The following is a 14,097-nucleotide window of genomic DNA, read 5'->3' on the forward strand; positions in this document are numbered from 1 at the left end:
TCTATGTCCAATATACCCAGTTGTATTTCTTTTCAAACTTTGGTCAATGCATAAAGCGAAGGCTATTTAAAAACAAAGCACCGCAAAATCCAACCATGCAAATGACACAAATAACAAGTTGCTCATCATTCAAGTTTATAACATTTTTATATTTAAAATTTAACATCAAGGACCTCCACTGTCTGTGATGTCCCATGTATTTTTTTATCCACGGCAAAACAGCACCATGCACCTCAAATAATATTATCAATAATAAAAAAATAAAAAAAACAAAGGTACTACACTGGGCATGCGAAGGACTGGTTTTCACATTAAACAGCCTATTCAAGTAGAACATTGTTTGCCTTTAGGCTACAGAACACGGTAAAAAATAAAAAAAAGCATCACTACCGTTCACCAAAATCAACAATATTATTCTTTGGTGTATCTGTAATTCCAAAACATTTAAGACCAAGAAATAAATTACAATGTACAAAAAAACCCAACATCATTGAAAAACTACAACATTCACGAGCATCAGTGACAGCATTATATACAAATCCGCTAAGGATAGGCCAATTAGTTTGACATTGGTTATTTAGGGTCTCCAAGGACATAGGCGTACTCGTTTGCGAGAGATACAATGATGCAATCTGCATAAAATAAACATTTTAAATAGTTTTTTAAATATCACAAAAGCGTCCCTTACACAGAAATGTATAAACTGGAACAAAGTTACAAACCCTTTTTAAAATCTTTTACCCCCTCATATTCGTATTTGGCGGCACAAATCAAATGCCACTGTTTTAAGTTGTTCCCTCTGTAAACTGACAGAATTATGAAGGAATGCATGGATATTGAGCTTCCCCTAAAATATGAACATAGAAAAATATAAATGCAAACGGTTTCAAGGGATTATCAGGCTATTATAAACTAATATCAAGTAAAGACACAGCCCCCAAATAAGACAGCGACAAATAAGACACACTGCAGTTTGACTTAAGGTGACAAGAGTTAATTTTAGGCGAAAATGTGAAAGTATGAGCAATGTCTTTATAGTCTCGTAAAAACATGTTCATTGATGGGCTCTTCCTCTTGATAAACAGCATTTGTTAGCCAAAGCAGCTGTGCTTCACATTGCTACTAGCCTATATGGTTTGTTGATATAGACTGGCACGCTTAATTGATTTTTTTTCACCAATAAAGCTTTTACACTGTCTCAAAATGGCTGACAGTTTTATGACACAATGTCGACTACATGACGATTACTGGTAAGCCACATTACACATGAAGTGTGGGGGGAGGCATCTCCGATATGTTTGTACAGCACTGCTGGGTATGCGGGTGGGTTTGGATATTTAGGGCAAATGCTCTTCACCAACTGACATCCGCGGCGCTGTTTCACTTGTTTCTTTCCAAAGTGAGAAGCACACAGTTCCGTTGGGCAAGGCCATTATTTAACTGTGTGTGGGAGAAGTAGGTGGAAAAGGAGAACACAACTCATATCAAAATTTAATAATCCATGCTCCTCACAGAAATAATAATAATAATAAAAAAACACTAGAGCATTGTCCTTGGGTCTGTATGTCTGTACGAGTCCTCATCTTCCGAATCTGACGTTGGCACATCACTTGAAGGTGTGTGGAGATTGTTGTTGGGGCCACCGCTCCCTTGGCACACGTACCACTCATTGAGGTTGGTAACCTGAGGCGAGAGGTTAGCCGACCGACTCCTGTGGGATTCGGAGAGGGGGTCTCCGAGAGTGGTGGACGATGAGTGGTACGTGGAGCCCGAGTTGGCAGAGGGGGGCGGAGGGGACTTGCAGTGGACCTTCATGTGTTTCCGCAAGGAGCTGGGGTGTGTGTACGACTTGTCACATCCCCTGACTTTGCAATAGTAAGGCTTGTCACTCGTGTGGACGTGCGAGTGCTTCTTCCTGTCACTACTATTGGCAAATTTCCTGTCACAGCCGTCGAATTCACATTTGAAGGGCTTCTCCCCTGGAATAGACAGAAGAAGAGATGGTTAAGGTTTAGGCCTGCTTTATCGACACCACAGAGTGTTACTGTAGTTGCAGCCCAAAATATTAATTTCATATGATAAGATAGATCATAACATGGGTTACACAGACTTAAAATAACTTTAATGTCCTATTTGGACCGTCACAAACTCATACATAGATAGAGGGATAGACAGACAGACAGACAGTCAGGCAGACAGACGCAATAGCCTATCCATACGGAATTGTATGAGCAATAACGGTATTATTATGACATTTTCGAGATCTGCGACCTCTCTGAGCTGTCATATCAGCCACCCCCCCCCCCACACACACACACACACACACACACACTCCTAAACACTGCACGCTCTTCACTCTTTACCTGAACTTAACTCCTCGTGAGGTTACGGCAAACTAGCCGGACAGAACGTGATGACTAACCCAGTCATCGAGATATTTCAATTTCTGACCAGAGTATACTGTTTTCCACACTTCCCTCGGGCCTGCGTCAAACCATCGTGGCGGAGGCCTTGGAAACGGGTCGCTTCATCTCGACATGCAAGGGTTAAACCTACTGGATGACGACGACCCAAATGTTTGCGGTTTGCGTGACGAAGTGACGTGTTTACAAACATGATGTACAGTATTTGGGCAACGTTCTCATCAACATTTGTCACTACTATGCCCCAAATGAGCCGTTTCGAGTCACTATTTCAGCCACTAAGGTCTTAACAACTAGGCTATGTGCTGATGCACAGCCATTTTTACTCAGACTTCGTTGGTGCGCAAAATGAATTGCAAGATTTTGGTGCAGCACGTGCTGCAACTTTTGGCGCAGAAATACCCCATTGAAGCTATGCACATAAGGAATCAGTCATGTACACAAGCGTGATTTGTAAGAAGGCATTTCACAGATTAACCCTATGCGGTTTTGCAGCTAAGACACACGGTTAAGCCCGTTCCTGTACAGGCTCTTTTTTTTAACAATGGCGCCCTGATGTACCCGGTTTCAGAGGCAGATTCTTTTTGCACACGCTACTGCCTGAGACATGTCTGATGTCTGATTGCCATTCTTTTCGCTGTTGTCTTTTTGCGCAACAGGGCAAGTTTCAAAAGTTAAACTTGTAGGCGCACAGCATTTCACAAAGTGCTTAGTTGCATAATCTACCCACTTTCTGTGCGCACAATATCTCTGACTGAAGGCACAGTGTGTCTGATTTTGCCAGTATTCGGCTCGTTACTATAGTGCACATAACTCATAGAGCCTGATGTGAGATCAGTCAAAGCAGAGCAGTAGACAAATGTACAGGCGGCAGAGGTCAAAGTGTTGGCATAATGAGTTGGACAAGCTGTTAGTTTATGTCCCGCGTAAACATGCGACGCAGCAATTGGCTACATTACGATTAGCGTACTTAACTACTGTTGCCTGACCAAATGACCCACCACAACCACCATGTGTAAAACACAAACAGATATGGGCTCGCACGACTCGTAGTATTTCGAAGCTGAGGTCACACACGCGGAGTAATCGGTCAATCGCTGAACTGCAAATAACGCACTGTAGCGGAGACTATGGCACATCAGGTCGCACTATTGGTGGAAGTTTTAACTTTCACATTTGCAAAGGAATAGGACGGGCACACTGTTTGCTGGTATTTTCCGCAGGTGGATAGTCGCGGAGTAATCACACACATGTCCTTGGGTTGCCTGAACCAATCGGTTTACACGCATTTTACGCATCTTTTTACGCGTCAAAAGCAGCAATAGTTTGACTGACTCCCGTCTCGTGTCTATAATTCATCGCAAAACTAAACATAGCTTCGTCACGCTGACAACACGGTTTACTGCCCCATTTCAACACCGCGCCGTAGTACAGTCTGAGCGAACTTTCACTGACCTGTATGCGTCCTCTTGTGGATTTTGAGGTTTTCCGAGCGCGCAAACACTTTTCCACAGCCGGGGAACGGGCAAGGGAAGGGCTTTTCTCCCGTGTGCACGCGAATGTGATTGATCAGTTTGTACTTTGCCTTAAAAGCCTTTCCCTCGCGCGGACATTCCTCCCAGAAGCAGACGTGGGAGCTCTGCTCCGGTCCCCCGACGTGCTCCACGGTGACATGGTTCACCAGCTCGTGCATGGTGCTGAAAGTTTTGGAGCAGGGCTTCTTTGAAGTTTGCTCCTGGTCAATCCATTTGCAGATGAGCTCTTGCTTGATGGGCTGCCTCATGTACCTCAAAAACGCCCCCGTGGCTCCATGAGGAGCAGAAGCGATGTTCACATTTAAGTTCATGGAGTTGTAGCTGTGGAGTGAAGACGGTCCATAGTGTTCGGGCCTGTGGCCGAAGTGTTCTGGCCTGCCGTAGATGTCCCCCGGTAGACCCAAGCGCATCTGCCCATTGAGAGCATGGTGGTGGGCACCTGGGGACGCTTGGTCGTGAAGTCCAGTAAAAAGTGGATGGGCACTACCTTCCGTGTGCCCATAAGCACCTGTTGGGGAAATGAACATGCCATGGTGATGAGGGGAGGAGGCGGAACTATGCTGGTCGCCAAGTGCATGCATAGCAGAGGCTGAGAGCTCTCTCCTGAGGATGTAGTCCCTGCTGGTTGTGTAGCCTGAGTGGGGGTGAGCCACGGGGAAACCAACTGTGGTCTGAGAAGCAGTGAAAGATGCCGCGGTCTGGGCTTCGGGATGGCTTTGAATGTGCTGAGATGGACTAAGTTTGAGAGCATTTGTCTGTGCCATGTGCTCGGGTCCAAATGGAGTGAGAGCCACTCCGGGGTCGTTGCCCATCTCCCCAGGGTGGAGGTGGGCATGGTGGGAGTGAGGGTGATGCCCCCCTATCCCCGGGAAGCCTGTCATATTCTGATGAGGAAGGGGTTGAGTCGCTGCCAAATCCGCTAATCTTATCGCCGAATTCCTCTTGCTCAAAGGGGGCTCCATAACTACACTGGCATGTCTATCCACACTCTCGGCTATTGTTTTTCCCCCCAAAACGTCTTCTTAAACATTAAAATATATGTATATAGCGGTCTATATAACTTCTTTTGTCCTGCTTCTAACTCTGCTTGCTCCTTTTCCCACTCTGTCCTCAAGCGATTGGCAGAACACACAACAGTTGGAGGACACAGTGGGGAATACAGTTTAGAAATGGCACTGCGGGCATTGGACGGATTTCGGTGACTGGCAGTTAAGAGAACGAAGCGATTGGCTGTCTTTCAGCGCAGAGGCTCAGCGGGGTTCCGCCCCCTCACTCGTTTTATCGCTGTTGACTCCAAAAAGTTGTTCTCCCAAAGTTAGAGGGAAAAATCTGTTTATGCGGTTCTGTTTACCAAGACACACATATGCAGGTAGAACGTGCCACGGAACTTCAACATTTATAAGCTGCATTTGATGTACTATCCACGGAGAGTGGATAACAGTAGTAACTCGGTACAAGTTTATGCCAATATAAGTTTAATAAAACGTGCATGTGGTGCGTATTACCTGTTAGTAAATGATGGATAAAGCTGTTATATGTCACAAGGAGATTTCAAGGGGTCTCATTTTCAAAGTCTAATTGTAAGTCCTTGTCTGTTGAAAACAACCAAAGGAAGTTGACCTCATGCTAATATAGGCTATATGGTATGCAAGCACCAAAATATTCTTTTGTTGTTCATAACATCAAAGGGGATCACAAGGGGTCGGTTCATCGTTGAGAACGTCTAACATGTATACCCAAGTTTATTTTTATTTGCTGCAGTGATACAATACGTTGGAACAAAGTGTGCGTGACCGACAAAATAAGGTGACATGACTGGACAGGCCTGGTTATTGTAATATTGTAATAACGTGGTAAAGAGAGGGCTTTTATGTATAGACAGTAGTCTACTGCACGTTAAGTTTGCTGGAAATATTCGCATATTTAATAATTAAATTTTTAATTCACACACACACACACACACACACACACACACACACACACACACACACACACACACACACACACACACACACACACAGTCATTTTCACTTATTTTATTTTTTGCCTTTATTTAAATAACCCAAAACCAGGTCTGTCCTCGTTTGCAGTGCGTGCAAGACGACCTACAACATGAATTACCTGGCCATATCGTCCTTTGGAGATGTCTGTAACCCCAAAATAACTTCCTCACGCGTAAAACTGTCTAACACTGAAAATCAAACGGATGAGCAGTTTTCTGAAACACAGTCATTCATTATAAAATTAACGAATTACACATACAGATATCATGCAAGTATGTTGATAAATTGGTATGCAGCATTGTGGAAAATATGTATGTGGTGAGTGGTTGTGCTTAAGCCTTTATGACTTCACCTTTAAATGTAGCAGGGTGAAACTTGTAAAGGAGTATATTGCTACACTTTATGGTACCCACTCACGCCCTCTTGTCGACTGCTTGTTGGACTCAGCAGGATGCGTATCTGTCATCGATTTAATATGTCTTAATTCTGAGACACTTTTAATAACCAATTTATGATATTGGGGGTGAGGTACACGCTTTACAGAGGTTTACATGAGTTGGGAAAGGACATGGATACTCGGTATGTCCGGTGTCTTCATTGAAAACTGTATTTCATTACAACCTACACCATTTACACTTGGCCCATGCAGGAAGGTCCCGATTGCCACGGACGAGTGTGGCGCAGGCTACAGAGCCAGTCTGTTTGGAAGTGAAGTCCCCAATGTTAATTACATATGCACAGCATGTTAATAAATTGTACTGAATAATTACACTACAGATAACATATCCTATATATTTTTTCATGAACCCATAACACTTTTTCCCTGAAAGAGAAGACATCGATTTTGTACCCTATAAGGACTGCCCAACTTACCTATACTGTTCATAATTAATTCCCAGTTTCCAACTCCATACCACGTCCATCTCGGAACACCAGCCTACACTAAAATAATCCCACTAAACATAGGGTATGTACTAATATAAAATAAATATCATAAGTGCACCTGTAGCTTGAACAAAATATAGTCCTTCACTGGAGGTATCCTACATTGGGTTATTTCATATCTCAAAGGTTTAATTGACCGTCAGGTCTTGAACACACGTAATCAGTATTCTGATGCCTATCCTGTGTGTAGCCTACTGTACGAGGTGTGTCCAGCCACCCATACAGCCATGCTCATCACCGCTACAGTTCACCATGCTCCGCTCCGTAGTAACATAACCACTGGGGAAATGGTGGCTCGTGGCCTCAGGAAGCAATGCGCATCCATTCCTGCTGCCGGGATCATAATCTAAATATTAAATTAGTGGTTAGGCAAGTTGATGGACCTATAGACACAGTTTTGTCATAAAGAATGATCCATGTCTTATTTATGGTTAATTAATGTAATCAGCAGTGAATGCCACACATTTGTGAATACATTATAACAATAACACTTGAAATTGTGAAAAATCGTAATTTTATAGTCAAGACTTGTTTCCAATGTCACGCTAGGCCTAGATAATAACAATTATATGCACATGTGTATGTCTTCAGATTTTTAATATATATATATATATACCACTCAGATCTTCATTTAACACTTTTGAACACTTAATTTTGCGCAGAACATCTTTGCTTGAAGAGAGGTAGGCTATGTTTAACGCAGTCAGTTCAAAGGGCAACCTATGTGGTCTTCCCGGGTCACAGGTCAAACGCCCTTGAAACATTCAAGGTTATTTGAACTAGCCAACAATGCAAAAACATATGGATGTTGTCAACACTTTCCATGCATGCAAAAAGGGCCTTTGGACAATGAAAAACACTATGTGTGACTTAAGTACAGACATTAAACATGGTCAGAATACGAGAAAGTCTTGTTTTTGTTGGTTGGACTGGACACACCAACTTAACGTGTTTGTTTTCAGTCAAATGCAGAGGTAAATATTAGCCTATTTATGGTTATGTTTACATTATTTTTCCGCACCATCTATTATTTTCTCTTTCAGTGTACGTAAAACGAGAAGTAACGTAGTGATTCTGTAAGGCTGGCATTTTTTAATATTTGTGCATTCACCATTAGGCCTAGTGCAAATTGGAATGTAGCTGTGGCACTTCTGCTTGGAAGGCCTATTGTGGACCGCTCCTTTTTCTCTCCCCTTTTCCCTTTTTAATTTCTTTTTTCTTCTTTGTCTAAAAGTGGTGGGGGAAAGGTTTTTGAGCTTTTTTTTCCACAGAAATAAAGAACTTCTTAGAGGGGTCGGCAGACGCGACTTTGAACTTGGATCAGCACCGGTGTGTCCCGCGGAGAGGGCTAGAAAATAGCCCGCTGGAAGAATGGTACACAACGCTCCAAGCTGCTCGGCTTTGAGCAGAGCCAGACAGAATTCCCAAGTTTTTATACGTCTTCCGCCCTATTATGCTCTGGCCCGGCAGTTTGGAGGCACTAGGGAAGGCTGAAAGTACAACGCTGCTGTGGTGTGGTCGGTGTATTGGTTGGGACTGGGAGCTTGTGAAACCCGAGTTCAATGACAATGTAAGTAAACTTCCTTTAATGTTTACATTTCATTGACCAGCTGTTGCGGACTCGTTAGCCAATGCAAGTTAATCCAGCCAACCTTTTAACCCGGAGATAGCATTTGGTGACGCTGAATATTTTAATTGCTGTTGTTTTTTGGTGTTGTTGTTGTTGTAGGCCTAGTAGTTGTTGGGTATTGGCATGAGTGTAGTTTAGTTTAGTCAAAATTTGATAGGCATGTGCTAATAAGCCTTCCCACACCATAGAGGTCTATGAAACACACACACACACACACACACACACACACACACACACACACACACACACACACACACACACACACACACACACACACACACACACACACAACGGTTACACATGGTGTTGGCAAATGTCATTAAAATATAAAATATATTTGAAATAATTGTATGCTATTTGTTGTTCAAATCCCAAACTAGAGAATGGCAACCTGTGTGTGTGCGTGCGTGCGTGCGTGCGTGCGTGTGTGTGTGTGTGTGTGTGTGTGTGTGTGTGTGTGTGTGTGTGTGTGTGTGTGTGTGTGTGTGTGTGTGTGTGTGTGTGTGTGTGTGTAAGATATCAGTAACCCTTATAAGGTAGTTGTACCTTTCCAACATGCCTACTTGGAGTCAGGATGTGACATCCCTTGGCCTATGAGAAAATCCTTCAATGCATCGTTAAATGTACAGATACGGAATCTAATAAATATTCAGTATGCCGGGTTATGTACTATTGATGTTTTGTGGTGGAGCATACAAGGACCAAACGGGCCTCATACAATGCAGTGGGCTGTTGTGTTATTACATTTGTATAAAAATGTAATAGTGTCGGTATAAATGCCAATAATCATGGCGTTCCGCCACGCTGTGGTTAACTATGGCCTGAAGGGTGGCTTATGTTGGAAATGTCATAGGGCTTTGCCATGAAGCTAGATATTCGGCCACACATGCACCGCTCATATGTGAGCAGCAAGACTATCCTGTCCGAATACCAAAAAGGCAAGTTAATACAGTTATTTAAAAGACACGTGCTGGATATGCGCGGCATTCTCGGTAGGCTATACTGCTACTATAGGCTACAGATACTCACGTTAACCGCAATAGTGTATGACTTGGAATGGATGGGGATATTAAATTTATGCCCGCTATGTTTGATCCTGAGTGGAATATTGTATCGGTGCGCCTTCTGTAATTTACGCACGTACACATCCATTGAAGTGGGTTGCTTTGAAGCAGGAGATTCCTTTATTTACCCGGAATACGTGGATCTGTTTTCAGATTTCAATAACTTTTTAAACGCTGTATTCTATTATTACCTATCCTGCGACGATTAGAGTCAGAAAATAAGGGTGTGCAGCATTCGTAAAAGGATATTTTTTCCCTCGATCGGCTCCCCGAAAAAAGGCTCTCCGAAAAAAGTAGGCGGTAATTATCAGTGGAAAATGGCGATCAGCTATTAGCAGCTAAAGGGGTACTGACGATTGGAGGGGCACCTGGGATTGATGAGTCGCAGTGGCCAATGAGACTGCGGCAAATGAATGACCGGGCTCCAGTTAAAGGGGGCGTTGGAGGAGGTACCGCCAGTCCACTGAGCAAGAGGGACCCTCCGAGATAAACACAGACAAGCGAAAGAAATAAACATTCAAATCCGCGATGCTGCGAGGAGCCACATTCCGGGTGAGGAAGAATCTATAAGATAATTATTCATTCTTCTTCGGGGCTTTTTGGGTTTTATTTTTTGAAAAATATTTTTGAAAAGTTAACGCAAAAGGAACTCAGTTCAACTCGTTTCATGGGATTTTTTGAGTTTCAAGTTGAGAACGTGAAAATATACGGTGCCCATTGAGGCAAATCTACTACACTGTTTTTTACTGGCGGATAATCGCGCTGAACTTCGCCTGATGAAGTGTTTTCGTGTTTGGAAGGTGGCAATTCCATAACTGCCGTGGCATTTGAATCTGTTTCTTCTCTTACAACAGACTGAACAGTTGTAAATAGACTGAATCGAATATATTTTTATTTCTCGTGAAATCATGTTACTGGACGCTGGTCACCAGTTCCCTGGGCTGGGAGTTGGCACGTTTGCAAGGCACCATTCAGCAAGCGAAATGCAGGACAGAGACTTGACTTTAGCACAAAATAGCTTTGTCGACACGGCGGCACACATGGGCGCTTTCAAGCTGAACCACGATCTCTCCCCCGGACAGAGCTCAGCGTTCACTTCGCAGGCTCCAGGTTACCCCGCTGCGGCTCTCGGTGCGCATGCCGCACATGTCACATCGTACGCCAGCTCGCCTTTTAACTCCACAAGGGACTTTCTGTTTCGCAGCCGGGGTTTCGGAGAGTCGTCGCCGGCCAGCAGTCAGCATGCAATATTTGGCCCCACAGCTGGGTCACTGCATCACTCCCATACAGACAGTCAGGGTCACATTTTGTTCCCCGGGATCCACGACCAGCATGGCTCTCACAGCTCGCCAAACGTCTTGAACAGCCAGATGCGGCTTGGACTACCAGGGGAAGTTTTCGGGCGATCCGATCAATACCACCAGGTCTCCAGCCCGAGGACCGACCCCTACTCGGCCGCCCAACTGCACAACCAGTATGGTTCTATGAATATGAACATGGGCATGAACATGGCAGCCCATCACCACCACCCCGGTGCCTTCTTTCGCTACATGAGGCAGCAATGCATCAAGCAAGAGCTCATCTGCAAGTGGATCGACCCCGAGCAGCTCAGCAACCCCAAGAAGAGTTGCAATAAAACTTTCAGTACCATGCACGAGTTGGTCACCCACGTCTCCGTGGAGCACGTCGGGGGGCCGGAGCAGACCAACCACATCTGCTTCTGGGAGGACTGCGCCAGAGAAAGCAAACCCTTTAAAGCCAAATACAAGTTAGTCAACCACATTCGAGTGCATACGGGCGAAAAACCCTTCCCCTGCCCCTTTCCTGGGTGTGGAAAGGTCTTCGCACGGTCGGAAAACCTGAAGATTCACAAGAGAACGCACACAGGTAATTATTGTGGATGCTTTAATTGTATTTTTGGCAACGGTATTTGGAGCACTATTTAAGCACATTGGTGTTAATTGAATTAAAAGGGCGTTGGGTGAATATCTGTATTGACATTACTAAATGCAGTTATGTTTAAGGCTATTCAGTGGTAGAGTGTATAAAAAGACGCAAAGAATCTGTACTCTTAAAATGTGTTTGAAGGAAATACATTCTAAAGAAATACGTTGAGGAAAGGTTTATTTAAATAATCGCCGTCCGTAGTGGTGGTGTACATTTGATTTTGTATAGCGGTCGATTCTCCGGAGCGCATGGAAACGAATCCAGATGGTCTAGCTTGGAATAAATGCGATGTTTTAAAACAATGTGCTAAATTATGTAACAGGCCGTCGAGGGTTTGTGGTTCGTAAACTTTAAAACGGGTCAAAGGCGACGCGAGGGCTGTGTGCTGGTAGCTCATCGCGTGCGCAGAGAGGCAGTAAATCTCCTCACCCGGTTTAATGTTCGCGTGATCCCGTGCTTCCCCTATTCAGCTGTCTGCGCATTATATTAGTAGTACTACAAATCAATATAGTTTTTCCCTTCACAAAAAGTTAACAAAGTCGAAACGCGAAAGTGATTAGGATGAAGTCAAGCAAAAACACTATAAAATCGTGGCTGCTGGCTACTGTTTACTTTCAAGGAAAGGACGCTGCGGCCTTTTGTTTCTTGTGCACATTCCAGTGATAGTAAAGGTGCTAGACGGCCCATTACCACCATTTCACTTTTTTGGGGGTACATTTCCTATTTCAGTGTTATGCAGTGCTGGATCAGTGTAGGTGTTAATTACATTTTGTTTTGTTTCACAAATGGCTGAATGCCGAGTCCACCGCTCTAAAACAGCATGTTCGATCTATATATATATTTAAGTAGGCTGCAGAATAGATATGGTGGTTAAGCATATGGAGCCCATCCCCTGCCTATTGCAAATGATTGTATATTTTTTGCTCAAATATTTGCCATCTAATTTTAAGTAAAGCGTTGTCAAAACTAGGAACACAAACATAGATATAGGCTGTCAATGGATTTGGGCATATGTTTAGCCAAGATGTGCCTATTGGTGGGGTTTCTTTTAGATTTCCAAACGATTTTTTGATTTGTTTTTTTTTTGTAAATGCAGCATGCAAAAGTTGCATGTTTGTGTTTTAGGGTGTAGTTGTTTTTGCCTTCACCCAGTTCAGGGGAGCTGCCTTAATTTACGCACTAGTCCATAGCACCTTGGGTGGTGGCCTTAGGACTTTATCATATTTGGTCATCTGGTTTAGATTCAATCATATATTTAATACATATCACATGACTGACAATTCTCCTGTTTTGCCCTATTATTCAGGTGAGAAACCATTCCAGTGTGAATTTGAGGGCTGCGACCGGCGCTTCGCGAACAGCAGCGACCGAAAGAAGCACATGCACGTTCACACCTCCGACAAGCCTTATCTTTGCAAGATGTGCGACAAGTCCTACACTCATCCCAGCTCACTTCGAAAGCACATGAAGGTAAGGGCACTATCCTCTTTGGGATTTCTTCAACAACACATGCAGGCCTCCATGATGTATTGTTATGGTTTATATGTAGCCTACATGGGGCAGGCACTGTGGTCGACTGTGGCCAGCCAGGAGTGTCACTTTGCAACCACTCGTTGCAGTTGATGGGGTAGAAGGTATACTACGTGCACTGCAGTGGCCTATTAATAAGTCTTGCCTTCATTTCATTTTCCAGGTTCATGAATCCACACCAACCGCATCAGACTCGTCGCCCGCAGCAAGTTCCGGTTATGAGTCCTCCACACCCCCCGGCCTGGTGTCCCCCTCCACCGAGACGCAAAGCAACAACAATCTGTCTCCTGCGTCAGCGGTGCACAACAACAACGGCCACAGCCACAGTCACAGCAGTCTATCGTCCAATTTCAGTGAGTGGTATGTGTAGGACTGGCAACAGCGCCACACACACACAAAATGAACAATTGCGGAAAACAGCAAGAAGAAAACGCGGACAATCCGGACAGGCTTGTAAAAAGGAACCAATGTATAGGCTTCACGAACGCTCTTATGATAAGCGACAAGGCGCCAATGGAGAAGCAGCCCAGTGAATTGCGCTAATCATGTATACTATTTTGTACATAATTATTACACATCCTCTCTCCCCATAGTTGTAATAGATTTTGTCCGTTTTTGGTGTATAGATGTTCCTTCAATGGTAGCTATTTCTCTAACTGGACTTTTTAGTGCACATAATATGGATACAAAGTTGTATAATGATGTTAAATATTGTGATCATGTTGAGGCAAACTGATTGTAACTAACCATCTGTAAGCAGGACGGAGTGCCAAAGTCAACACAACTAAGAAAGACACAATATTTGCTTGTGAATGTATATTTTAGTTCGCTGGGCTTAACTTGTGACGTTTTGTGCTTTGCAAGTTTGAATTGTGAAATACTATTTGGAAGATTGTGAGGAAAATCAACGTCGTGCCGTTCCATTTTCTGTACTTACAACTTCCCTTTGTAAATATCGACTGCCATATTTATCCATTTGTAATTAAATTATGGTATTTACTTGCTACAGATGAAACAATA

General features: G+C 43.7%; 2 protein-coding genes across 2 annotated transcripts in view; one reads left to right on the top strand and one right to left on the bottom strand.

Moving 5' to 3' along the window:
• Positions 1-1,539: 1,539 nt before the first annotated feature.
• zic5 (zic family member 5 (odd-paired homolog, Drosophila)) lies at positions 1,540-5,007 on the bottom strand. Its single transcript, XM_063213606.1, has 2 exons — positions 3,879-5,007; positions 1,540-1,979 (listed from the first exon to the last, which is right to left on the bottom strand). The coding sequence occupies exons 1-2, from the start codon at positions 4,918-4,920 to the stop codon at positions 1,540-1,542; spliced, it is 1,482 nt and encodes a 493-aa protein (XP_063069676.1). The 5' UTR covers positions 4,921-5,007.
• A 5,128-nt stretch (positions 5,008-10,135) lies between these two features.
• The window catches only part of zic2a (zic family member 2 (odd-paired homolog, Drosophila), a), a 4,127-nt gene continuing 165 nt past the window's right edge, over positions 10,136-14,097 (top strand). The window contains exons 1-3 of the mRNA XM_063213607.1: positions 10,136-11,487; positions 12,854-13,017; positions 13,241-14,097. The exon at positions 13,241-14,097 is cut by the window's right edge and continues 165 nt beyond it. Of these exons, the coding sequence (XP_063069677.1) occupies positions 10,509-11,487; positions 12,854-13,017; positions 13,241-13,447 (1,350 nt within the window). The 5' untranslated portion in view covers positions 10,136-10,508 and the 3' untranslated portion in view covers positions 13,448-14,097. The remainder of the gene's footprint in view (positions 11,488-12,853; positions 13,018-13,240) is intronic.

Source organism: Engraulis encrasicolus, chromosome 13 (assembly GCF_034702125.1).
Source record: "Engraulis encrasicolus isolate BLACKSEA-1 chromosome 13, IST_EnEncr_1.0, whole genome shotgun sequence".
Lineage (NCBI taxonomy): Eukaryota > Metazoa > Chordata > Actinopteri > Clupeiformes > Engraulidae > Engraulis > Engraulis encrasicolus.

Coding starts and splice junctions, on each gene's coding strand:
- zic5 (XM_063213606.1), bottom strand. CDS start 4,920: ATGGAGCCCCCTTTGAGCAAGAGGAATTCGGCGATAAGATTAGCGGAT. Junction 1,980..3,878: donor CCACAAGAGGACGCATACAG/GTCAGTGAAAGT, acceptor TGTCTATTCCAG/GGGAGAAGCCCTTCAAATGT.